At 40.5% G+C, this 26102-nt stretch overlaps 1 protein-coding gene across 1 annotated transcript in view; it reads right to left on the bottom strand.

Moving 5' to 3' along the window:
* Window positions 1-1215: 1215 nt before the first annotated feature.
* The window catches only part of TBC1D19 (TBC1 domain family member 19), a 113955-nt gene continuing 89068 nt past the window's right edge, over window positions 1216-26102 (bottom strand). Inside the window, exons 16-21 of the mRNA XM_081101976.1 lie at window positions 15621-15653; window positions 14254-14363; window positions 11980-12071; window positions 7898-8013; window positions 2844-2914; window positions 1216-1884 (exon numbers count right to left, since the gene is read on the bottom strand). Coding sequence (XP_080958102.1) covers window positions 1810-1884; window positions 2844-2914; window positions 7898-8013; window positions 11980-12071; window positions 14254-14363; window positions 15621-15653 — 497 coding nt within the window. The 3' untranslated portion in view covers window positions 1216-1809. The remainder of the gene's footprint in view (window positions 1885-2843; window positions 2915-7897; window positions 8014-11979; window positions 12072-14253; window positions 14364-15620; window positions 15654-26102) is intronic.

Here is a 26102-nt window from a genome sequence, read left to right on the forward strand (position 1 = left end):
TGACCTAACTGCATCACCTGCAAAAACAATACAATGGGTTTATTAGGAATCAGCGGCTGAATAAATTATTTAGTCCTTAGTAAGTCAGTAAGTACCTGATGAATAAAAGCACATAATATTTTCAAATACCTAGCTATACCAAACTCCACCACACTTGCAGTATTGTGCTAAGCCTCATGTATTTCTTAATATATACTATATAAATAAATGTTTCATGAATACATTTGGATAAAACAATACAATTCTAGGCATTCAGTAAGAGTGTTGATATACAGTGAAACCTCGTTTCTCGAACTTAATTCATTCTGGCAGGTTGTTTGAAAACCAAATCATTTTTTTCCCATTAGAAATCATGTAAATTGAATTAATCCATTCAAGACCCCAAAATGATTCTGTTTTAACCTTTCTTATATACAGTACACATCTATGATACTGTTTATTCTATAAATAAGCACTTTAAAAACAAAAAAGACATGAAGTGTAATTGAAAATTTAACAAAAAGGAAAGGAAATGTACAGTAAAAAATGAAATTTAATAATAATATGAGCAGCAACAAAAGCCAAAAAAAAACCCCCCAAAATATTCACAGCACAATATCCTGAGATTTTAACAGTGGTAAACTGACTCATTCGTGCATTCTCTCTTTTGCTTGTCACCCGAGAGATGTGTGACTGACCATACAGTATCAGCATGAAAGGGATGCCGGGTTGAGAAGCAAATGGTTCGAGAAACAAGGTTCCACTATATTGATTTAGAGTTTTGTTAAAATGATCAGCATCTTGAATTTGAGCCTAAAATCAAAAGAATTGTTTTGGACTTCTTTTTTTCATACTATTATTCCAAATTACAGAAATGGTGGGCCTTTGGGAAGTAATATATAATAAGACCCTCCACTTATAATAAAGACCAACATAAGATTGAGCCTTGCATGACGTCAGTTCTGGAAGGAATGTCTAGTATCTATTGCTGGTCTTGCAGCTGCTCCTCCCTAGAAGTAAATCTCATTAAACCAACCATCAGCAAAAGCGAATATGGTTTTGATATTTCATTCCCTCCATTGAATCCTTAGGTATCCTCCAAAGTAACAGAATCTGGCAACAGGCCTCAGCAGTGTCGTCTTCTAATCGCCGTGATATGGAAGGTTGAGAAGTTTGAACAGATCATGTCATAATTTTGACTTTCTCCCCCACCCCAGGAAATAATGAATACAATACTGGCAGGTGGACACAACTGTATTTGACCTCCCCTAGTACAAAACATTAAGTGAGAAATAAAGTGGAGAGAGATCTAGAAAATCTCTGGGGAAAGGAACATTGTTAAAAACACCAAAGCACATGTGAATTTCTACTTAAAAGCGTTATCTTTTTCAAGTCTTCCCACATCCTACCCCGCCCCCGGTTCTGAGTGAAGAGCAATTTATAAGATAAAACAATACATTATCTAGAGATAAATTTACAAACTGACATAAGAGAATTGTCCCAGAGGCTGCATTACCTCTTCAAGTTTATTACAGCATCTTTAGTTCTTATTGCATATGTTGTCGCATGCTTTTTACAGGTCAGGATTGTATCTATAGAACGCTCAAGTCGCCAGAAGTTCAGTCTGTTGCTTCTCTCTTGAAAATCAGCAGCATGCAGTGCAATATTTGGTGTGCTGAGTTCTTTTTTCAAAAAGCAAAAAATGACTTAGGTTTGTTTAACTGAGGAGGGAACATGATCGTTATTGGATTTTGGTTTTATGCAGTTTGCATAGTTCATGATTAGCTTCTAATGAAAAACTTTATGTGTTGTCAGTGACCTTGAAGAAGATCAGGTGACAGTAGCAAACAAAAAAATCTGAAGAAGAGGCATAACTTTTAAAGTAGAAAGGTCAGCAAGAACTGCCTGAAACAAAAAAACAAAAAGAATTATTACTGTCAGTATTCTCATCAGCAAAGAGAAGCCTATGAAATAAGGGGCAACAGAAACGCCATCACAATGTTATGCTGGCATCGACGCACCCTCTAAATTCTCCAGATGTGTCCTAACCTCTGTAATAAAGCTACAATGGTCCTTTTCTTTTCTGTGTAGCTTAATGTTAGAACATGTGCAAAATGCTAGCATGGACTTTAGCCTTGAGCCTTCTTCAAATATACAAGGTAGCATGAGTTTATAAGAGGTCTAACATTTCAACTTGCTTCTATAAATAAACGTACATTAGGATTCCTCATTCTGTTGTAGTAGTATAAGAAGTAACTGACTTCAGGAAATAATTTCGAGATGGGACTAATGTTTATTCAGTTGCAAGATGCATAAACATCCTCTTCCCTTTAAACAAAGAATGTAGGCGGCTATTTTAAGGATAAAACGTATAACAAATAGAGTAATATGGCAAGCCACTGTTTAACCATGTTTCAGGTATACTATTGAAAAGAAACCAGCTTTAAGTAATTAACTCACAATTAAAAACAACCAAGAAAGCTCATTTATCATTAGTATATCGTCCAAACACATGCCCTTTAACTATCTCAGCTAGTTTTTCTTTGTTTTATGAACTTCACACATGGATGTAAACACTACTAAGGAAACACAACATAAGACCCAATAGTATATTATGTTTCCCATAATGATTACAATGGCTTTCTACAATAATCTTGTTTATGACTCTCTCACAAGGTTATTTTCAAGTCATTAAGAAATTTTGAATACCTAATACTACTTAGCTCAGAACTTACAGGTTTTACCCACGTTAAAAAAACTAGGCTATGAGTAAAGTGTGTCTCAGGCATCTGAGATTTGAGTGCCCGAGGCTGGCAGGCCCTCAGGAGCTATTTCCATCCCTTCAGAGTGAAACTTATCCTTACTTCAGCTGCAGCCAGTGATGTCACCTCCATCAGGTTGACTGCTCGGAAGGCAAATACGGCAGCTGCCAGGACTGGAAGAGAATGCACACTATTTCAACTGCTGGCCACTCATCAGCCCCACCAGTCTACTGCTGTGCCCACAACCCAGCACGAGAGCTCAGAAAGGGCGCTTTGCACAAGCACACGCCTGCCCTGAGCGAAGGTCCTGCGATGAATCTCCTGAGATTGTCTCTGGAGAACAGTGCCTGGTGGCTGATAAACTGTTATCTCACAGTTTGGGGGAAAAGAAATAGTCAAAGGCCCTAAAAAGCCATTTTATAAATTGCTTCTTTCATACTTACAACTTAAATTATAACAGCTTTTAAATGGCATGAAGATCTAATGACTGTCTTGTAAATGAAGGTTTATTTGGATGCAGGTGTTTCTTACTAATGCAATCGAGAGGCTTCTAAAAAGTTACAAGGAGACTGGATTTTTTAATGTATCACATCGTGTTTCATATGTACTGAGGCGGCATCATGATCAAAATGTGGCAATAACACCTTTTCTTAAAAGTATCTTTACAATGTTTTGTTGTATTCATATTGTTATACTGAGCATTGCACTTTCTTAGGTCACAAATGGGCATGCCTATGGGGAGAGCTGCTGGGAGGCTGAGCCTGCAATTGGCTACAGGAAAAAGCTGAAACTGAAAAAACCATTATAGGACATCTTGAAGGTTAATGTTCTACTTTGAATAGAAAACAACCTTTGGGTTTTTGTTTTCATTAAACATAAGCATACGAAAAACGAGCAATGCTAACATGCACCACTTCTTATGTAACCTCCCATAGAACTCCATGTGAGAGAATGAGTCATCATGAACAAGGGAAGGGCCCGTGGAAGAGGAAGGCAACCCGATAAGGAGACAGTACTCCCTGGAGATGATACTTGACTTCTCCCTCGCACTTGTTTATTCCATCACCTGTGGTGGTAATGCATTCACTGTCCAACAAGTACTGAAGTTTAGGAAATGAAATCTACAAAATTATGGTGAATTGTGCTGCTATGAACATAGGGGTGCATATATCCTTTCTGATTGGTGTTTCTGGTTTCTTGGGATATATTCCTAGAAGTGGGATCACAGGGTCAAATGGGAGTTCCATTTTTAGTTTTTTGAGGAAACTCCATACTGTCTTCCATAGTGGCTGCACCAGTCTGCATTCCCACCAGCAGTGCACAAGTGTTCCTTTTTCTCCACATCCTCTCCAGCACTTGTCGTTTGTGGATTTGTTGATGATAGCCAGTCTGACAGGTGTGAGATGGTACCTCATTGTTGTTTTGATTTGCATCTCTCGGATGATTAGCGACTTTGAGCATGTTTTCATATGTCTCTTGGCTTTCTGAATGTCCTCTTTTAAAAGGTGTCTATTTAGATCCTTTGCCCATTTTTTGATTGGATTGTTTATCTTCCTTTTGTTGAGTTGTATGAGTTCCCTATAAATGTTGGAAACAGCCTAAGTGCCCATCTGTAGATGAATGGATTAGAAAACTGTGGTATATCTACACGATGGAATACTATGCTGCTGTAAAAAAGAAGGAAATCTTACCATTTGCAACAGCATGGATGGAACTGGAGAGCATTATGCTAAGTAAAATAAGCCAGTCAATGAAGGAAAAATACCACATGATCTCACTCATTCATGGATAATAGAGACCATTATAAACTTTTGAACAATAATAGATACAGAGGCAGAACTGCCTCGAACAGACTGTCAAACTACAGGAGGAAGGCCGGGGAGGGTGGGGGGGGGAGGAGGGGGCGGGGTAAGAGATCAACTGAAGGATTTGTATGCATGCATATAAGCATAACCAATGGACCTAAGACACTGGGGGATAGGGGAGGCCAGGGGATTGTCAAATGCAGGGAAAAAAAAGGAGACACATGTAATACTCTTTGTAATACTTTAAGCAATAAAAAAAAAAAGAAATCTACAAAATTATTGGAAGACTGGTTCCTAAGTACATTGCATAGCTAGAATACACACACACACACACACACACACACACACACAGATTTTTACTATGGGAATAATGACAATAGTAATTAATTATTACACTAACTCTATGAGTAAAATACTACTATTGCCCCATTTTACTAATGTGGAACCCGAAGCACAGTGAGTTTGGGTGACTGTTTAAATCACACAGATATAAAACAGTAGCCTGAATACACCTGGGCTCTGGCCAGAGCATCTAATCACCATGTGATGACATTACTGACATGCGGGTTAGCAGTATCAACTTATTCAGTACTGTAAAGTCACTGAGCTTCTTTGTTTACAAGAATATCAAAGAAAACCAGGTACGTGGACCAGCAACGTCTTTATGGTTTCCCAGTACCTGGAACCATGTTTGACCAGGAAGACATTCAGAAGCTAAGGCGTGTGAGCATGCCTTCCCCTTCTGTGCATAATTTAACAGTCAGTGAGAGCTTGGCAGGAGGGTCAGATCTGCTGTACAGGAAAGAGTTTGCATGGCGGGAAATTGTTTTTCCAAATGCAGAGGAGGGAAGAAAGCGCAGGTCACTAAGTAAGTGACCTTAGCACCCAGAATGCTCATGTGCTCATAACCTTTATTTATCTTGGTGTCGCATCACAGGAGTTCCTCCCTGCCTGCTCTTGTTTGCTCTGCCCAGCCCTTCCACAGCACGGCTTTGTTTGCCCGGGAGAAAAGGTCTATACTTTAGGGTGTTTTCAACTGAAATCATGTTTCATCTGATATACAGAAATGCTAATATTTACTTTGGTCTTTTAAACTATTCTCATTACTGTAATTTTAAGCAATTCTATCATGAACATTAAGGCACCTTTGCTTTAAACTGTTCTACAAAAGGCTCTAATTAATTCACAACTAAAGCCAGTAAGTATTTACTTACTAAATACTTTAGTAAGTATTAACTTACTAAAATATTTCTAAGGACTATATTTAATAACTCATTTGAGAAAAAAAAGGTGGATCCCAAATATTCATAACAAAAAAAATAAGAAAATATTTTAAATAATCAAAATTAATTTGATCCATCTACCTGAAATTATCTGCTCTGTGGCTCTTGATTGGCATTCCATGGTGGGAGCACCCCTCAGTCTAGTGCCACTCTACATGGTCTATAATTCTTCCCTGTTGATTTTTAAAAACCACGCAGGAAGAGTAGATGGCTCCAACAGTGTGGACTGAATTTCTACCTATTCATCAGTAACTTTTTACTTAAGGTACTGAGTTCATAGCATGTGCCTGCTTAGAGCAAATGCAGTATGCAATATTAATTTATGCCGCTTTTACTTCAGCTTCCTGAAGGGCGATAAGTCACAAAAAGAGAAAATTTAAATTGGAAGAGACCTTGAAGGCCTTCTAATTCAGCATTTCTTTCATAGTAGAAATTTCAACCCTTCAGGTGACAATTAAAAAGCCCATTCTACTTTTGGAAAGTCCTAATTATTAGAGAGTACTTTCTTATACTGAACCCCTTTCATTAACACACTCTAATATCTTTTTGAAATGAGACAAAAAGCTATATACAATACTTTCCAAACTTAGGACCCAAACTGAGGAGAGTTATTTGGTGGAAAGACTAAAATCCTGATGCCTGAGCAAGGGGAGCAGAAAACAAGTCCATTTAGCCGGAAAACAGAAGACTTTGGGGAAAGGAGGGGTTTCTGAGAGAAGAAAAACCATGCCGATGACCCTGGTTTACTGGTTGTACATTTTAGCAAGTCGTATCATCCAGAAATGAAATGGGCGACCTGGTAAGACAGGGACTACCCTGCACCAAAGTGTTCAGGGGATGAGGACTGCCGGAGAGAAACGCGTGAAAGAGGTGATACCTGAGGACTTCTGAGACCTCTTCTATCTTTAGTTTATATGTGTCCCTTCATTCAGCCAAAGGAGACGAGGGCAGACCATTCTTTCCTACTCATATTTAGATGGGCTTTAAAAACCATTGAGATAGGAAACATCAGTAAGTGATATCTCTGAATACACCGGGGTGATATTTCTCCTTATGACATTTTATTATTACTCTAATTTTCCTTTTCAAAATGCCACCCAATTACTCTAGACCTCTCAGCAGTCAATAATATGTTAATATGGTCCCTAGAGAATCTTTGACAAGAAAAACATCTTCACTTAAGCATTATTTCCACAGTAGCCCAGAAAGGTGTCTTACTATACTAGCGATATAAGATACGGAAACAAAGGCTTACACAGGTTAAATAGTTTATTCAATATCACACACCTGGAGAAGGTTGGACCCAATACTCCGCCTACTTTTCTGCTTTCCATCCTTTGTTATAAAAACCTTGTAAAATTTATTTGAATTTTCTGATAATACCAATGATAAAAATAACTGAGTCTACTTTGTACAAGAGAAGCAAAATAATATAATCAGTAAGAATCTGTGCTCTGTGTGTTACACAGCTGCCTTGTGTAATATCTGTGGTAAGAACTGCTAAATTATTAAATGAGAGGTGAATCTGACTTCCTGAAAAAAAACAAAAACCATAAAATATTTTTGGTTTAAGAGAATACCTAAAAGGAAATTCTGCCACCAGGGCAGGAGTCAGAGACCATTAGCAAAAAGGAAAAGGTTTTGAATTCAGTGTAAGGTGAAGTCCAGAAGCGCGGGGATGCTCAGTGTCAGTTAGGATTTCAGGCCGGAGTTGAGATGGAGCACAGAACAACACTGAGACAGTCAGAGGAATCCAGGGTGGAGTGTGTACCTACACTGCTGCACAGGTCTGCCAGGCGCTGAGGCGGTAAGCCCTGGTTGGACTGATAGTGGTGGAGGGGGAGAAACGGACTTTCCTGGGAGCCAAAAAGAAAGACTAGGAACAGACTGGTGTTGGGCAGTTACACAGAAGTATCTAGATCACAGAACCTCAGTACCTGCCTTCCATGAATTAACAATGACAGATAAGTGTAGACTTAAACTCGAATGACAGATGGTGAATGTTAGAAAGGAAAGGGGCTTTACTATAGAAACAGCATGTATTTTACAAATAAGCACTTCCTCTTACCAGCAAGAATTTCTAGAGAGTTGTATCCTAGGATTCTATCCCACAAAAGCAAGAGTTGATCTGTAGCTAAGTATCCGGAGAAAGCTCGAACCATCCATTTAAATGATATGCGAAGTCTGTAAGCAAAGAAAAAAAAAAATTTTACCAGTGGTTTTTTTCCTTTCTTTCGAAAAGGCGCTATCTTACAAAAGGTTAGAAGAGCCCAACCACTTCTGTTGTTAAATGAATCTTAGAAATCGCCTGGGCATTTATAACACCACGAGTCTTAAAATGATTGGTCTCAAAGTATTGAGAGGAAGAATTATATCTGCTTGATCCTCCTTTGTGCTACAGTTCAGCCTTTCGAAGACTCATGTCTACCTTCTATTTTTCAGGGTATGTACTAATTAGCTATCAGTGAATTGATCTTGGAGTATTGACAGTTTCAGGCAAGCCATGATCATTGGAATTTTTTTTTTTTCAAAATACTTGAAAGGGTGCTTGATAGCTGCATAATTTTCCTACTCAATAAATTACACTCCTACATCTCAGTCAAATGGCTACATAGGATGAATAAAAGAAATTGTTAAAGACAAAGAAAAATAGTTTTAAAGTTATAAGGGAATTGAGAAATAGATTTCTAATTTCAAACACTTCATTTTAAAGAGGAAGGGTTGTCAGAACTCTGAAAGATCGACCAGAAAACACAGTTAAATTCCACCACCACCCCCACCCCCCCCACGCAAAAAAAAAAACACCCTAAGAGGATGAGAGCCCACTATTTATAAGCAGGTTATGTTACAACAATTTATCTCTGGAATCAGGAAATGAACTCTTTGGCTTGATCCCTTCTGTACTATCCATTACTATATAAACCTCATTTTTCTGCCCCTGAGAGGTGCTAGACAAACTCTTTGATGGAACTGTTATACTATTATGTAGGTAAATATCTGTGCTATTTTCTTAAAGCAAGAGAAAGGGACCCAGATATTGTCTTTGTTGGTGTCATATTAATTCTTGTAAGACTGAAAAAGACCCAAAGTTTCAGAAATTTCTCAATATGAAAGAGAAAACTATTGTTCTAACAGAATAAAATACAAAGTACAAAATAATATTGACAAATTAGGTGTTTTGGTTGGTTTTAAAATACTCTTTAGAGATACCAAAGAAACTTCTGGCCACTGGATATTTAAAATTTTAAAATTCATTTGATTTTTAAGTCTAAATTATTAACTTCAACTAATCTCATTTTACTGGATCTCTCATAGCATCTTATTAGAACTACCACATTGTGTTCTTCCCTCCCCCCAGCCCGCCCTGACCCTGATCGCCCCCCCCCCAACCCGATCGGGGGCGGGGCCGGCTGGCCAACCACTTACAGCCCCGCCCCCCGCCCCCCGCTGACTGGACCCCATCCGTGCATGAATTAGTGCACCAGGTCTCTAGTCTATACAATAAAAGCCTAAGCGACCATTACGGCGGAACTACCAGAATGACCAGTCACTATGATGCACACTGACCATCAGGGGGCAGATGCTCAATGCAGGAGCTGCCCTCTGGTGGTCAGTGTGCTCCCACAGGGGGAACACCGCTCAGCCAGAAGCCAGGCAGTGCTCAGGAGCAGCAAGCTGAGCTGTAAGAGCAAGGGGTCCCAGACTGCAAGAGGATGTCCGACTGCTAGAGGGTGCAGGTCGGGCTGAAGGACACCCTGCCCCCGCCCCCCCCACCCCCGTGCACGAACTTTGTGCACCGGGCCTCTGGTCAATAAAAAGATGATAGATTTTTATAAATATTTTGAAATTAAACAACACACTCTATATAACCCATAGTCAAAGAGAAAGTCACAAGAGAAATTAAGAAATATTTTGAATTAAATGACAATGAAAGCACAAAAATTTGTTGGACAGAGGTAAAGCAGTCTTTTGAGGGCAACTGATAACATTATTAGAAAAGAAAAAAGCTCTCAAACCACTGCTCTAACTTTCATCTTAAACAAGTAGCAAGGCAAGAGCAAAATAAACCTAAAGCAACCATAAGGAAGAAAATAATAAGTAGAAGAGCGTGTGCTATGATATTTAAAGCAGAAAAACAATAGAGAAAATCAATAAAACCCAAAACCGGCTCTTTCAAAAAATAATAAAATTAATAAACCTCTAGGCCAGCGGTTCTCAACCTGTGGGTTGCGACCCCTTTGGGGGTTGAACAACCCTTTCACAGAGGTCGCCTAAGACCATCCTGCATATCAGATATTTACATTATGATTCATAACAGTAGCAAAATTACAGTTATGAAGTAGCAAGAAAAATAATTTTATGGTTGGGGTCACAAGATGAGGAACTGTATTTAAAGGGCCAGAAGGTTGAGAACCACTGCTCTAGGCAGGATAAAAAAGAGAGAGAAGACATAAATATCAATCTCAGGATTGGGAGAGGTGAAGTCACTCTTAGTCTATAGATACCAAAAGGCTAATTGGGAATAATTAGGGAATATTATAAGTCACTTTATGTCCATAAATAAGATAACAGATAAAATGAACCAAATACCAAAGCTTAATCAAGAAAAAATAGGTAACTTGAATAGTTCTATATCTATTAAAGACATTAAATACTGAATTAAAAACCTTCCAACACTATCAGTTTTAATTCATGAAAGCCTTTAAAAAATTTATTTCTAGCTTGACAAATGAATTTTTATACTTTTTCCTGCATAAGTATTTTAATGTTTATCCGAAGTCACTAAAATAAATTTACTTTTAATGATTAAAGTGTATAAATAGGCTAGAAAAAATATCAAATATCAGAATTTTAGTTTCTAGCAATCAACTGTCTTCATTCTAGTAAAGTCTAGTTATATTCAATATACAATATTTCTATCACATTCTTGTTTTATAATCTTTATCATTAACAGATTCCTGTTTTTTAATGGCTATCAAGGAAAGAATATCAACTTAGTATTATCAATGTATGATATGAGATGTTGTTTTTATAAATGGCAGTCCTAAGATCTAAGAAGTCTGAAATTCAATGGTGCTTTATAGAAAAAAATAGAGAGACAAAGAAAGAGATCTATATATTATCTATCTATTTAGCTAGCGAGCTAGCTATCTAATCATTCAATCATGAAACAACTGCATGAGGTAAAAATTCTCTTGATTTAAAAAATGAGGAATTTAAACTATCTTGATTTAAAGAAAGAAATTGAGACTTAGATAATTTAAATAACTTTACCAGGATTATATAATTTAGCAGAGTTAGAATTTGAATCTGGGTCTGTCTCTTAAACCCACCCACTCATCCATCCATCTGCTGTGGATTTAAGCGCGGAGAAGATAAACACTAAACTGTCCCATTTCTCATTAATGCCTTTTGTGGCCTCAGAGAGTTAATGCTCCTTTCAAATATGCCCTCTTGAATAGGGGGAAATAGTTGCACAGAGAATATAGTTAACAAAACATTGTAAAGTCATTTAGAAATTTCTGTTGCCTTATATACACTGTTATTTAAAAGAGAGAGAGAGAGAGAGAGAGAGAGAGAGAGAGAGAGAGAGAGAGAGAGAGAGAAGAGGACCAATAAAATTTAGGTACAGAGATATCCTGCATATTCACTGATAACTCATATTGAGAAATATGAACAAATATTCCAACTCTTGGAAGGAAAAATCACAGTGTACAACCATTGATAGGTAACTGACTTAGTTTCCTTTAACAAGACAGCAAATTTTAAACTTACATAGCTCTCATAAAGTGCTCTCTGATCAATTTAGCCTGAACTGACTTAATTTTAGTATTATCACATTTCTCAGGGAGTATTTGCTCCATAAACTTTTGCTTTAGTTTTGGCCAACACCTTTCATTAGGAATAGAAATTAGTTCATTTTAGTGATTCTTGTACCAGGCACAAAAATCCTAGCAAATAATCCTTCCAAGAATTTTTGGTACAATGCAGACTTACAATTTACTACTTCATAAATTGTTTTATAGGGAAAAATTGTTAGTTTAATTTCTCTGAAAAATTACTGCATCTTTGCAAGTGATTTACAATGATGAAAAGGAACCTTCTAATGTCAACTAATCTATTCTTCAATTAGGAGAGAAAAATACTCACGGTTGAGCCCCAATTTCTCGTAGATGATAAAAGAGTTGGGGGAGGTAAGTTTGAAGAAGAGTCTCAAATAGCAAACAGAGTGACACAATACCCTGCAAACAATAATAAGTCACAAGAGGAATACATATTTTAGTATTTAAAAATTAACTCTGCTGATAAATTATTCAAATGAAAATGAGAAAACCAGTATCAACATAAATATTTTTGTCAACATATTCTTTATATTGTTTAAGAGTCAAAAACAGGACATACACTAATGATTTCCAACATTGTATTTAAAGATACATTTTATCCCTCTTTACGGAAACCTACTCTTATAGATATGCAATGGAGCCTCCTTTTAACACAATAGGTTCCCCACATAACTTGGTATGTAATATTCAGAGTCCAAAGAAAACATCATTTTATAGAAAAGCTGCCACTTTGTAAGCCATGCATTATCACTTAGGCCCAGCAAATTAGTTTTTTCTGGAAGCATGCCAGTTTCCAGGTATTTCTCTGGTGCCACGGCCACACCCTTTACTTTCTCCCCCCACACAGCTCTTCCCTGCCAGCTGCCTCACCCATCAGGGAAAGAATTTCCTGATTTTTTCTACTTTCTTTGAAATCCATCCACAGGGAAAGACTGACTGCTGATTGCTTGAGATTTGCACCAGAAAGTTATCAAACAAGATTTTTTATTTCATATAAAGATTATTTTTTTACTGAAATCTACTTTCTTAAAAGGGCATTATTTGTAGAGTACGGGAAGTAACCAATTTAAGCAGATGGTTTTGCAAGTGCATTTTTTACTTGACAACTCTGAATAAAGTCTTTCTTGCAGCTCAGCATTCCTCAGGGTTGATTTTGGTAAGGAACTTTTAATCCTCTTTTTGAATTTCTAAAGAAAAAGGGCTGTAATGGTTCCAAATAGTTCAGTCTAGCTGCAAGCCAGAAAAGGAGCCGGCCACTTCGAAGTCTTCATTTCATGGAATAAAGAAAGGGCAGAGGCAGGGCTGGCCCAATCAATTAGCTGAAAAAGGACACCTCCGGGTCAGTGTGGAGACAGAGGAATACCCAGACGGCTCGGCTCAGTGTTGAGCTTCGGAGCTCTGCAGGGGAAAACCCATGGGTGTGTACTGAGCAGCCAGGTCAAAACTCTGAAGCATAAAACGGTATAGAATCTGAGTGTAAGAAATCTGATGCTAAGAATGAAGCATTAGAAAAGAGAATTCTTCATATATTTCAGAGGATTCTAGATTAAGCATTCACGTAAGATAAGCGCTAAGTCAAGGTGTCTCAGAGAGAAGAAACCAGGGTAACTGGTGGTGCCTCCTTTGTGCATCGGTGACGCCCTGGTTTCTGTTATTTGCCAGCTGTCACTAGTGATGCATGAGAGCAAACTGGAGGTGGAGGAAGGGGATAAGAATACAGAGTTTGCTGGGGGGATAAAGGACAACCATGTAGTTTAGCAGTGGTGATGGTTGCCTCTTTGGGGAAATTTGGTAGCCCCGACACATTCCAATCTAATGTTTCTTCCGGAGAGTAAGTCAAGTTGTTCAAAACAGGCCCAGAGGTGGGAAAAAGTGGAACTGAAAATAAGCACTGCTTTTACTCAGGCTCATAGCAGGGAGAAAATACAACAAAGGACCGGCCAAAATAAGACAGGTAAAAATGTTCAATGCCCAATCTGCTTCTCCTTGATTTTCATACTGAGGCCAAAGGAGCTCCCTATTGAATAAATACAAGAAAAAGATCTAGTATGATAACTGAGAATTAGCCAAACATGAAACTGAAAAATAAGTGACAAATACATTTTTTGATTTTCATTAACAACAAAGAAGAGGTGATGACGATAATCATAGCAATAAAAACAGCGGCATTTATTGGACACCTGCCATGAGCCAGTGCCACCCGGTGCTCTGTCGGCTTCGCTGCAGCTCTGCAGGCTACAGAAACACAATTCCCTAGGTGAACCTCACTCCACAGGTGAGGAAATCAGTCTTCAAGAAAGGTGGGCATTTTTGCCAAAGAGGATAATACAGACATTTCTATGTTTTTCTTTTAACACAGAAAAGATCATTTAAATGCAATTGATAAAGGACTTTTCCCATTTTAATTATTACCAAAATATTTAAATATCGGTTTCTTCTTCTCTTTTGTTTATTTGATAGAACCTTGTTGGTGACATCAGAAGTGAAAATTTGTTGTTTTATAGTTTAATTGAGTAAGAGACTTTTTCTTGAATAAAAAACAGATTAGAGTCTGATTTGACCCAGTTTTTTATGAACTTACAGAAGGATGAGAAGAGATGGAATGAAGTCTGAAGAAAAAACGCACATACATCTCACGGAATATCTGATACAATTTGGAAGGTTCATTGTATAGAAAACAAAGTGGTGCAACTGAAAGAATAAAAAAAATCACTGGTAATATTGCAGAACTACTAAAATTTAAAAGATAAACTCATGAAAATGAAAGAGTAAGCCCATCTCTTATAGTAATATTCATTCATAGACAAGTTTAAATTAGAGGAAAGTTTTAATCAAATTTTAAAAGACATACATATTATAATCTGAAAGAAAGACAGTAACTAAAACTGAAGTGGTAAGGGACTAACTAGAGTTCCTGAGGGGGGATGAATTTTGATTATTCTATTCTACTGGTTCTAACTAAATAAGTGGCTGCGGCTCAAATATTTGTGGATGCTTAACATATTTTTCTAAAGTAGTATACTTAAACTCTATAGCATCATCTATTTCCTTAGCAAACATTTTCTCCCTGTGTGTATAAACCTTAGACTATTTCAATGACTAGAAATGTGAACAATCAGGAGTTGATGCATTTTGTGCTCTGAGAAGTGTTAGAAGATTTAAACTTTCTGACATCATTAATTTGCATCCAAATCATTCAAGTACAAGCTTACAGCTGAAATTATTAAAATAGGACAAAAGGGCTAGCATTTTTTATTATTTGAAGTAAAATTTATGTCCTTAACCTTTGTAGGTTTTCTATTTTACATTCCTCACATATTTATCAGAGATAAAGCAGAGCGCCTTATAATCCACAATTTCCCCAGCCTACTGGTGTGCACAGCAACACTACATTACAGCACCAGTCACCCCAGCCACACCACCAAGGAGAGCATAAGGCAAAGGTCCTAGGCCCCTTGGCTCCGTTTCACTGAAGGCTAGTTTTCAACGTTTTGTGTTACATCATTCACCATGATTATCTGATATTGGACTGAGGGCCTTTTTACAAAGAAAAGTATTAATTTACTGCTGATTCTTTTTACAAAAGTAAAGCATTAAGGTATTTCTGCTTAGCTTAAAGGTTGGGGGCAGCAATAGTGGGGACAACAATCTTCTGTCACCATATATTTGGCCCTCTTTATCCTTTACTGCCCTCCTTCCCTCTGGTAACCACCATTCTGTTGTCTGTGTCTGTGAGTCTCAGTTTGTTTTAATTCTAGTTTGTCAAGCAATCACCATCTGAGCAATTATGACGACATTTTTTTTTCCATTGGACATATAAACAAATACGAAACTCAATGTTTAAAATGTTCGCGATCACTTGTGTGTGGTGATGTGCTATAAAGTGTGATCTTCATGTTTAATTTTCTAAAGTGTAATAAACAGTGAATATTTTTAAGCCCAACTTACCATACATTGAAAATCCATGAAAAGGGATTACACCTAAAAAAAAAAAAAAGTATTTCTTTTCAATTAGTATGCCCACTGAATTATTAGGTGAACTTTAGAGGATTAAAACTGAAAATAGAAAGTTTTCCTATTTTTTATTTCTACTTTGTTCATGAATGTCAGAAAAACTTAGTGATGGTAACTAACAAAAATAAATGCTTTTTAATATCTTTAAAATAGCAAACTAGAGGTTTGCAATATATATCCAGTTAATTTTCTATTGATGACGTTGAAAAATTAAAACTTTGAATATGTACTACAAAAACAGGGAAAAAATAGAAGGCAGTTCTCAGAACTAAGTTAAAGAACTAATTATATGGTCTCAGAAAGTGAATAGATTATATCCTTCCTGAAACAAATTTATCCTGTAAATTTGAGTACAATCTGTTAAAAGAAAAGGGAGCATTCCAAGGTACCCTTGTATAGATACATTCCTCTGTAAACTTATCAAAAATTTTTATCGTAGAATGTGGTTTAGAAAAAGTATTGGCAGGAATATAGTACAAATTCAGTGTAATCTTTGGCAAGAATTATACACAAGTAAATGAGATCCACTTCAGAGAAATACTCAAAGCCTAACTTGGTGTGCTAAACATCTTGTCACATTGTAAGTGAAAAATCAGAATTTGTACAACTTAGGTTCAAAACAGAAGTTCTGCAATATACACACCATTGAATATCTATCACTGTACCAAGTCAGGTTGCAAAAACAGTACAGGAGAAAGCTGAGAAGTTTACTGTTTTGAAAAATAGTATAGAAATGCTTTAATCATCGACATGCTCAGAGGCAGGGCCTTCTGAGGTCATCTAAAGTGAGTTATAATACACTAGAGGCCTGGTGTACAAAAATTTGTGCACTCGGGAGGAAGGGTGGGTTCCTCAGCCTGGCCTGTGCCCTCTCGCAGTCTGGGACCCCTTGGGAGATAACGCCCTGCTGGCTTAGGCCTGCTCCTGGGTGGCAGAGGGCAGGCCCAATCCCTAGTGCAGCCCTTGGTCAGGCTCAGAGCAGGACCGATTGGGGAGTTGGGGCACTGCCCCCTGTCATGCACCGAGCAGGGCAGATTGGGAGGTTGCGATGCCACCCTCAGTCACGCTCAGGGTAGGGCCGATTGGGGGGTTGGGGCACCGCCCCGTCACACTCAAGGCAGGGTCGATGGGGAAGTTGCGGCGCCACCCCCTGTCATGTACAGAGCAGGGCCAATCAGGGGGTTGGGGCGCTGCCCTGTCACACACAGAGCAGGGCCCATCAGGGGGGTTGGGGCTCTGTACCCTGTCACGCACAGAGCAGGGCCAATCGGGGGTTGGGGCGTTGACCCCTGTCACGCACAGAGCAGGGCCCATCAGAGGGTTGAGGAGCTCCCCCCTGTCACTCACAGAGTAGGGCCAATAGGGGAGTTGGGGCACCGCCTCCTGTCACACACAGAGCAGGGCGGATCAGGGGGTTGGGGCGCCGCCCTCTATCACCCACAGAGCAGGGCCGATCAGGGGGTTGGGGCACCGCCACTCTCACACTCAGGGCAGGGCTGATGGGGAGGTTATGCCTCTACCCTGTCACACACAGAGCAGGGCCGATCAGGGGGTTGGGGCGCCGCACCCTGTCACACACAGAGCTGCAGGGCGATCAGGGGGTTTTGGCGCTGCCCCCTGTCACGCTGATCCCGGTGCTGGGAGGCCTCTAGGCTCCGCTGATCCCGGTGCTGGGAGGCCTCGCGGCTCCGCTGATCCCGGTGCTGGGAGGCCTCGCGGCTCCACTGATCCCGGTGCTGGGAGGTATATTACCCTTTTACTATATAGGATAGAGGCCTGGTGCACGGGTGTGTGCCGGCTGGTTTGCCCTGAAGGGTGTCCTGGATCAGTGTGGGGGTCCCCACTGGGGTGCCTGGCCAGCCTGGGTGAGGGGATGATAGCTGTTTGCAGCTGGTCACACACCCTTCAGGGTGGGGTCCCCACTGGGGTGCCTGGCCAGTCTGGGTGAGGGGCTGAGGGCTGAAGCTCCCAACTGCTCCTTTTTTTCTTTTTTTTTTATTCTGGGCCAGCTTTAGCTCTGGCTCCAGCTCTGAGGCCTCTGCTGCTGAAAGCAGGTATCTGGTTTGTTTGGGTTCTATAATCGAAACAATGTATAACTCCAGCTCTGAGATCCCGGCTGGCTGAAAGCAGGTTTCTGGGGTTTTGTTTAGCTTCTATATTTGTTACAATGTTTCAAACTGTAGGCTCAGAGGCCGGCAAGGCAGGCGGGGAACATTGGTTTCCTCCGTCACTGAAGCAAGCAAGCTTCATGTTAGTTTCAAGCTGCCTGGCTGCCGGCCGCCATCTTGTCTGGCAGTTAATTTGCATATCTCCCTGATTAGCCAATGGGAAGGGTAGTGGTCGTACGCTAATTACCATGTTTCTCTTTTATTAGATAGGATGCTTGTTCAGTCTCCCTTTAAAACACATCCAGCAGCAGGGCATGCATGAGTTCCCGATGCAACCGGTTACAAACGTTGAACAGGTTTAACTCGGGGGAGTTATTCCTCATGCTGGGTTGAGCTCTGGCTTCATGGAAGCCTCACTTGTTATTCCCAGGTCTGACCACAGAGGTCACACAGAACAAGTCTAACTTGTCCTCTTTGAAAACGTTCAGAAATATTGAGGACTTTGTTCTACTCCCCTCCGCCCCCACTCCCAACCCCCATTACCACCAGGTTTTTGTTTTTTGTTCTAAGACTTTATGAGTTTCTTTTTAAATTTTATTTTTCAAGCACAGAAGGCTTTATGGGTCTCGTTAGTGGTTCCCGACACAGTGGCCCTGAAGAGCTTCCTTACTCTATTTCCCCTGTAGCTCACCACAGTCCTTAAAGTGAGGTGACTGAAACCGCCAAGCATTTTCCCTCCCTGCGCACCACACAGCTAAGACGCTGCACTTGTGCAGTTGTTTCTGACCTAGGTAAAGGATTATACTCTCTCCTCTGTCACATCTGTTCTTCAGTGAGCCATGCCAATTTGGGACAATCCTATATTCCCTACTCTTCCTGGACCCATAGTACTGAGGTATTCTAAGTATACCATCTACGTCCTCATCTAAAAGTCTGAACAAGGCAGAGTGACGATAGGACTTGTCACTAGAGACGCCTTCCACGCTGATAGTAATTCATTAATTAGCACCTTATCATGGTAAGTTAAGAGCACAGACTGAGTGTCAGACAGATTCGATTGGGTTCATCTAGCTCTATCATTTAACAACTTTATGCCTTTGGGTGAGATTCTTAACTTCTCTAAGCTTCAGTTTCCTCATCTGTCAACCAGAGATAATGCTAGAGCTTCAGGATATGATTAATGAGATATGGCTGTAACTTAGCCATTAATAAATAATCATCATAGGCCCTTAATAAAAGTTAATATTGATATGGTCATTCACAAATAAGCTCATATCCCTTTGTTGTTTCTAGAAGTAATTCTATCAAAGAATATGAGGAAAATCCAATATTATCGGGAACAAGTGTGCCACCAACCACCTTTGGATTTTTACAGCATCACAAGCTGTAAAATGGCACCCATTTCCTCTCATCTTCCAGAACACACTCCGTTCGTGTTGTCCATCTGTGGCTGAATCCTGGGCTGCTTATCAATGTTCTCTTCCCATCCGTTCTTCTAACCTCTCCTGCTCTTCACACCCAATGCCAGGCCTCGCTTTGCTCCTCAGAGGAGGGGGATGCGAGGGGGGATGCCGTGAGCCCCCCACTGCCTGTTCATTACCCCAGTGCCCCTCACATGTTTCAGGTTTTCTCACTTCCCTGAGGAGCTGACAGCTTCACCTGTACCCCAGGCCTGGTTCCCTGACTTCCCCGCGGCGGGCAAGCTAGTCAGGTCCCTGGCTTGTTTCCGTGCAGCTCATGAGCTAAAAATGGCTTTTACATTTTAAGGGATTATTTTTTAAAAGCAACAAAAAAGAATGTGTGATGGAGACTGTTTGTGGCCAGAAAATGTAAGATATTTCCCACCTGGCCCTTTTCAGAAAGAATTGGCCAACCTCGGCTTTGGAATCCTGCCCATCCATTCTCCCCTCCTCCCCTCATGTGCAACACTCGGCAAATATGTTTGAGCCTCTACATGTGCCGGACACGGTCCTGACAGTTAGAGCTTCCTTTTTATTGGGGATAGAAATATCATAACGAAATAGTGAGTAGATGCTGGACAGTGGTAAGTGCTATGAAGGGAAACCAAGGAGGGAAGGGGGAGGCCTCACTGACAAAAGAGCCACAGAGGCCATGGAGGTGAGAGCCCCAGGGTGGGAGTGGCCTGGAAGCCCGGGCTTCGGTGGTGACTGACAGACTGGGATCAGTCAGTGCAGATTAGCAGGGCTCCAGGCGGAGAGCGGGGCATCTGCTCGCTCTCCCCCTAATGGAGGGAGGCAGGGGTGGGTGGGTCCTAGCAAAGTACTCACAGCTCCAGTCTCTCCTATTCCACTGCAGCCTTTCAGCCAAGGATGTCATATGTTATTAGAAATATCCTTAACACTGTCATCACTAAACATCCATTTCTTTCCCTGGGCCCCACTTTCCCATCAAACAAATCTCTAGTCTCTCTCCTTCCCATGAAGCCGGGCTTAATTTTTTGAAAATTATCTAAGTTAACTTCCTTTATGTTCTCATTATATGTCCTCAACTCTTTGTAAACTGGTTTCTAGCCCTATAACCCCAACTTATACTGCTAAACCCAGGGATCTCCTCTGTGTGTCTTGGCCCAGAGCAACTAAAAGTTCCTTCTCCAATTGGAGCCTTCCAGGCATTGATGCCCCTGGCAGATCAGGCTCCCTGCCTCCCAGAAACTCCTGCTGCTGTGCATGTACACATGTGTGCATGTGTGCATGTGTACATGCTTGTGGCTGGTTCTCTCTTCAGCCCACTCCTTGCCTGTAGCTACTTTCCCATTCTGTCGTATTTGTTTTCTCTCTCCTTCCGCCAGTATGTCTTTATTGACCTGCAAGTCAAACTGGGAGAGCCCAGTATCACGTGCCTCATTCTGGATTCCCTGTTTCTGTAAAGGACTCCTTAGCCCTTGGTCTTCAGGGAAGAAAGCTGTGAGCCATCTTTGCCTTCTAGTTCTCCCTCAGCCCTCAGCCCGAAATGTGACTGTGTTCTTCTCTGTCCCTCTGGGAAAGGACACTTCACTGTTCAGGCTTTGGCCAGAATCTAACATCAGCAGCCTCTTCTCTCTTCCCTAACCCTCAAGTACAACTCTAATCCTACTGACTTGATTGCCACCCCTCCTTCAGCCTCGGCGGGTGCAGGACAAGGGCTGTAGGCAATGCTCTCCTCCACCTCCAGCCCCGTGCTGGACCCGCCCCTTCAAGGTTTTAAAATCAACACTCCTCCGCAGGTCTCCCTGAGAGTCCCTGCTCCTTACCCCCAGTCAATTCACTAATCGTACCCTTGTATCAGCTCACTTGCCCTGGCTGATTGAGGTGTCCCTTCTCCTCTATGCACATAGACAGTCGGCATGATTTTGGCTACCCCACTTTCCACCATGTACGCTTGTATCAGTTCATCAACCTGTTTCCTCCTCGGGTACTACTCTTAGACCAAGGCAGGAGCAGGGGAGGGGGCATGGAGTAAAGGTGGGCCTGCTCTGGCCCACTTCTAACTGTACCCCTCAGCCAGAGTCCATGTCCCTCCTTTCAGAACACAACCCAGGTGCCCAAGCCTGAAATTCCCAGCCCAAAGGCCCCTGGCCAGCTTCCAGGCTCTGCCTGGCCTCTTCGGTGGAGCCGCCCTCTGGGTGGAGAGGTGGCCAAAGGGGGCTATTTGTGGAAGGTGTGAACAGAGCGTGCACCTGCAGGCTGGGAGGTCCACGTGCACAAGCATGAAGTCTGTCCAGGTGTGGGATGGAGCCATGCCTGGGAAGGGGTGGGGATACCACAGCTAAGGACTGCTGAGGAGCCTGGGAATCTGAATTTGAACCTGACTTCCAGATTGCTATGAAGGAATACAGAGATGGGCAAAGTAGGTTTACAGTTATAATAAAAATAAATAATACAATAATTAATAAATAATGTAAGAATAAACTCTTTTGTGTACTCACAACTCTACACCTACTTTTGCCCAGCCCTTTATCTGTTAAGACAAGAAAACAGAGTAGACTTTATCAGTTTATTAGTCTGATGTATAATGTTTAAATATCTAGACTTATGGTAGGTGGGCCTCTATTTGCACTCCTGCCCTGAGCCCTACAAAGGTTAGGAATAGACCCGTCTTCACCTTTAATTCTTCAACCTCATTGGATAATACCAGTGAGGTTGTGAGGATTAAATAAGGTCATGTATGTAATGTGCTCAGCATCACACTTGATGATGCTAAGTCTATACTTAACTAATGTTTCCTTCTCTTATCATAGTGTATTGTAATCACTTTTTTTTTGTTTTTCTCTCTCCCAACAGAATAAACTCTCAAAGCAGATTGCTATTACTGTATATAAAACTCCTATAATCTTACTGCAAAAATGTTTTCCTTTCACTAAGTTATTATAGAAACATTTGCAAAAGCAGATTAAGGTAGTCAGAGATGAAGATCTTACTATTATGATTTTCATCTTCTACAAATATTTATTAAGAGTCTGCTAAGTGTAAGAACACCTTAGTCAGGACAAGGCACTTTTAATTAGAAACTTACAGTGAATGAAGTAGTGAACTGCCAAGCAGCAGAAAGAGATGCATGTATTAAGACAACTCACAGTTAATCACACTTTCATTACATATCCCCCAAGTTCTGAAATCAATAATTGTTCTTTAAGCACATAAGGTATAAGCTATATGAGGCAATGGCCACAATTCACCATGCAATACAGTATCTTCTACGAGTAAGATGCTCAATTTGTGTTGTTAATGATAGAAAATTGAGCAATTATAAATATAATCAAGGCTTATAAATAAAATATTAAAGTATAAGAATAATTTATGAATGAGCAATCACCATATAGAACAGGAAACTCTCAGTAGCTAAGTGTTGCTTCGAAATGGCCAATGAAGTCACATGGAGATGGAATTTGAATTCTGTGTGACTCTGGGCAAACTACCAACACTCCGCGTCTCCATTTTTATTCCTGAAAATCACTGGCCAATAAGACCAACTTCATGGGGTTGTACTAAACACCAATGAGTTAATATATTTAAAGTACACAAGTATAGTGTTTAATACACAGCGGATGCGTCAATAACTGTAGCTATTTTATGCTCTCAGATTGGAGAGTACCACATTTCAGCATCAGCTTAAGTGTAAGAAAATCTTGTTCTGTGTTAGATAAGGATTCGTTTCAGCTTAATCAAGATTAACCAGGGCTTAAGACTCCAAGAAAAGGTACACAGTCCACTCTGTTGAAGAAGGACAAAGTCAAGATTCTGGCAAACAGAAGTAGGAGGCACAAGAAGCACTGAAGAATCCATTAACACTCTAGGGCACATACCACCTAGAACATGTCTTTGATCTTAGAGGCTGTCATGTTCTTGGCCAGTGTTTTAAAATACTTTCCTTTGGCTCTCATCGCTTCAATGTTTCAAGGGTTGAGTTTCACCCACCTGGCCATCGTCCAGGAGTATTACTTCTAGCAGACATTGGGATGTGAGACACCATCTCTTATCTAGCCTAAGAGTCTGCTATGAATGATTATTTTAAGATCCTAGCCTTCCCTTATCAATCTGAAGAAAGTCTTAAATATTAATTGCCCACTCCATTCAATAGGAATAATGTCACAAAGTACAGATTTAATGGGCTTTTGACAAAACTCAGAAAGGTAAACATTGTCAACAAAAATAAATCCTAAACTAGATGAGATATAAATAGTAAATATGACTCAGAGATACCCCAAATATTAACATGCTTTGCACTTATTAAATATTTTCCCTTCATTTCCTCCCTGTCTCAATACTTAAACATTTATAGTTGTACCATAACTCTCACAGCTGATTCATTTTACCATCACTCCAGTTAAAAGCAAATTTTAACACTCTTTCATTTGGGATTACGTAGTACAGTTTATTTAATTCATTTGTTGAAATAATCATTTCCTCTGTTTATCCTCATTCCACATGAACTCAGGAAGAATAGGAATTAGGACAACAGATAAATTGTGTTCTAAGTATTTCCATGATCTTCCTGAATTCGAAATTCAGAATATGACTTTGTTACTTTCAGTACTTAAAATTTCCCTAAACATCAGAACATATCTGTATTTAAATATCAATCTAAAAGTCATACTTGATATAACCTTTTAATTAGGTTTACAACTTATGTCTCAAGTTACACATCAAATGAATGTTAGATTATGAGATGTTTTGAATTTATTTAATTAATATAGATGATAAAGTGCATTGCTATTTATCAACTGGAGACTTGCAAGCAGATTTAAAATGACCTATTTTCATGATTTCTTCCAAAAACCTTCCCTAATCTTTACTGCAAGGAGCTGTCCTGTGCACTGTAGGACATTTAGTAGCATCATGAGATACGGGTGGTACCTTCTTCCCTCTGGTTGTGATAATGAGAAGCATCTTCAGACATTGCTAAATGTTCTCGGAGGGTTGGAAAGTGGGGTTAGAATTGCCCTTGGTTGAGAACCACTGCTCCAGAGTCTTAAAACTCCTCTACTTGGAGAAAACCAAGACGGCAGCATAGGTAAACACTGGATATTGCTGCCTCCCACAACAACTTCAAAAATACAACTAAAAGACAAAACGGACATCATCCAGAACCACAGGAAGGCTGGCTGAGTGGAAATTCTACAACTAGAAGGAAAGAGAAAAGCACTGAGACTCAGAGGAGGTGCGGAAGTAAAGTGCAGAGGTACAGAGGCGCACGGAAAGGGCTGGCAACTGAGGACGAGGCTGTCTTTTTGAATCGGGAGGGAGTCTCAAGCCCCCAACTGCTCTGAACTCCAGTTCTGGGAAGTCTCTGGGGACCCAGACTCATACGGGGAGAAACTGGACTGTCTGGCAGCAGGCAGAACTCAGAACTTGAGGGCGGCTTTCTCTCAGAGGTGCTTGCAGCAATTAAATTACTGGGACACTGAGAGGCTCGGCCCCTTAGGGCAGGGCTGAGGATCAGCCATAGCTGCTTGCTCTGCCCTGTTGATCCCCTGAGACCCCCGCCCCACCCAAGCTGTGGCAGAGGCTTTTGCATATGAATGCCCTGGCCCTTTGCAATCTGAAAATTACCTAATAAACTGCAGCTGGGCCAGACACACCCAGAACTTCCAAGAGAAGGCCCAAGGCCCCACAGCAGCTTGAATTGCTTCACAGCTGGGCCTCATCTGGGCACCTCCAAACACCAAACAAGGAAGGGGAATCTGCAGATCTCTTCGTAGCTCCTGCTGGGTAACCTCAGGGAGAGGCTTGATTAGCACCTCCTTAGATCCAAGAGCCAGATTACAACTCCTCAGATCCATAAGGGACACACTCAGGGGGCAGACTCAGTGAGCACCAAAGCCCCACTGAAGCAAGTCTTGCCCCAGAAGGGTGTCTTCAGCACAGAAGTTCTCCCACCGTAGACACAGCTGATTCTCACAGCCAATTGGCCTGGAAGTCAATTCCTTCCAGTGATACCTACAACAATCAAGGCTTAACTACAACAAGACTGCGCACAAAGCCCACAAAGGGGTGCACCAAGAGTGTCCACCTCAGGTAATTGGAGAGGCTGAGTCACAGGGTCCTATAGGACACCTAGCACAGAAAGCCACTTTATCAACACAGGGAAACATAAAAGATGCGGAGACAAAGAAACAGGACACAAATGACAGAAATGAGGAAAGCAAATGACTGGCTATAGAGTTCAAAACCACACTTTTAAGGTTTTTCAAGAACTTTCTAGAAACCACTGATAAATTTAGTAAGACCCTCAAAGAGTCTGGTGAGACCACCGATAAATGTAGTGAGACCCTTAAGAAATCTAGTGAGACACTTGAGGTTATGAAAAAGGACCAACTAGAAATTAAGCATACACTAACTGAAATAAAGGATATTATGCAGAGTTCCAACAGCAGACTAGAAGATCGCAAGAATCAAGTCAAAGATTTGAAATACGAAGAAGCAAAAAAACACCCAACCGGAAAAGCAAAATGAAAAAAGAATCCAAAAATACGAAGACAGTGTAAGAAGCCTCTGGGACAGCTTTAAGCATACCAACATCCGAATTATAGGGGTGACAGAAGAAGAGAGAGAGCAAGATATTGAAAACCTATTTAAAGAAATAATGACAGAAAACTTCCCCTACCTGGTGAAAGAAATAGACTTACAAGTCCAGGAAATGCAGAGAACCCCAAACAAAAGGAATCCAAAGAGGACCACACCAAGACACATCATAATGAAAATGCCAAGAGCAAAAGACAAAGAGAGAATCTTAAAAGCAGCAAGAGAAAGAAACTCAGTTACCTACAAGGGAGTACCCATATGACTGTCAGCTGATTTCTCAACAGAAA

The sequence above is a fragment of the Myotis nattereri genome, assembly GCF_964212035.1.
Source record: "Myotis nattereri genome assembly, chromosome: 1".
In the NCBI taxonomy this organism is placed as follows: Eukaryota; Metazoa; Chordata; class Mammalia; order Chiroptera; family Vespertilionidae; genus Myotis; species Myotis nattereri.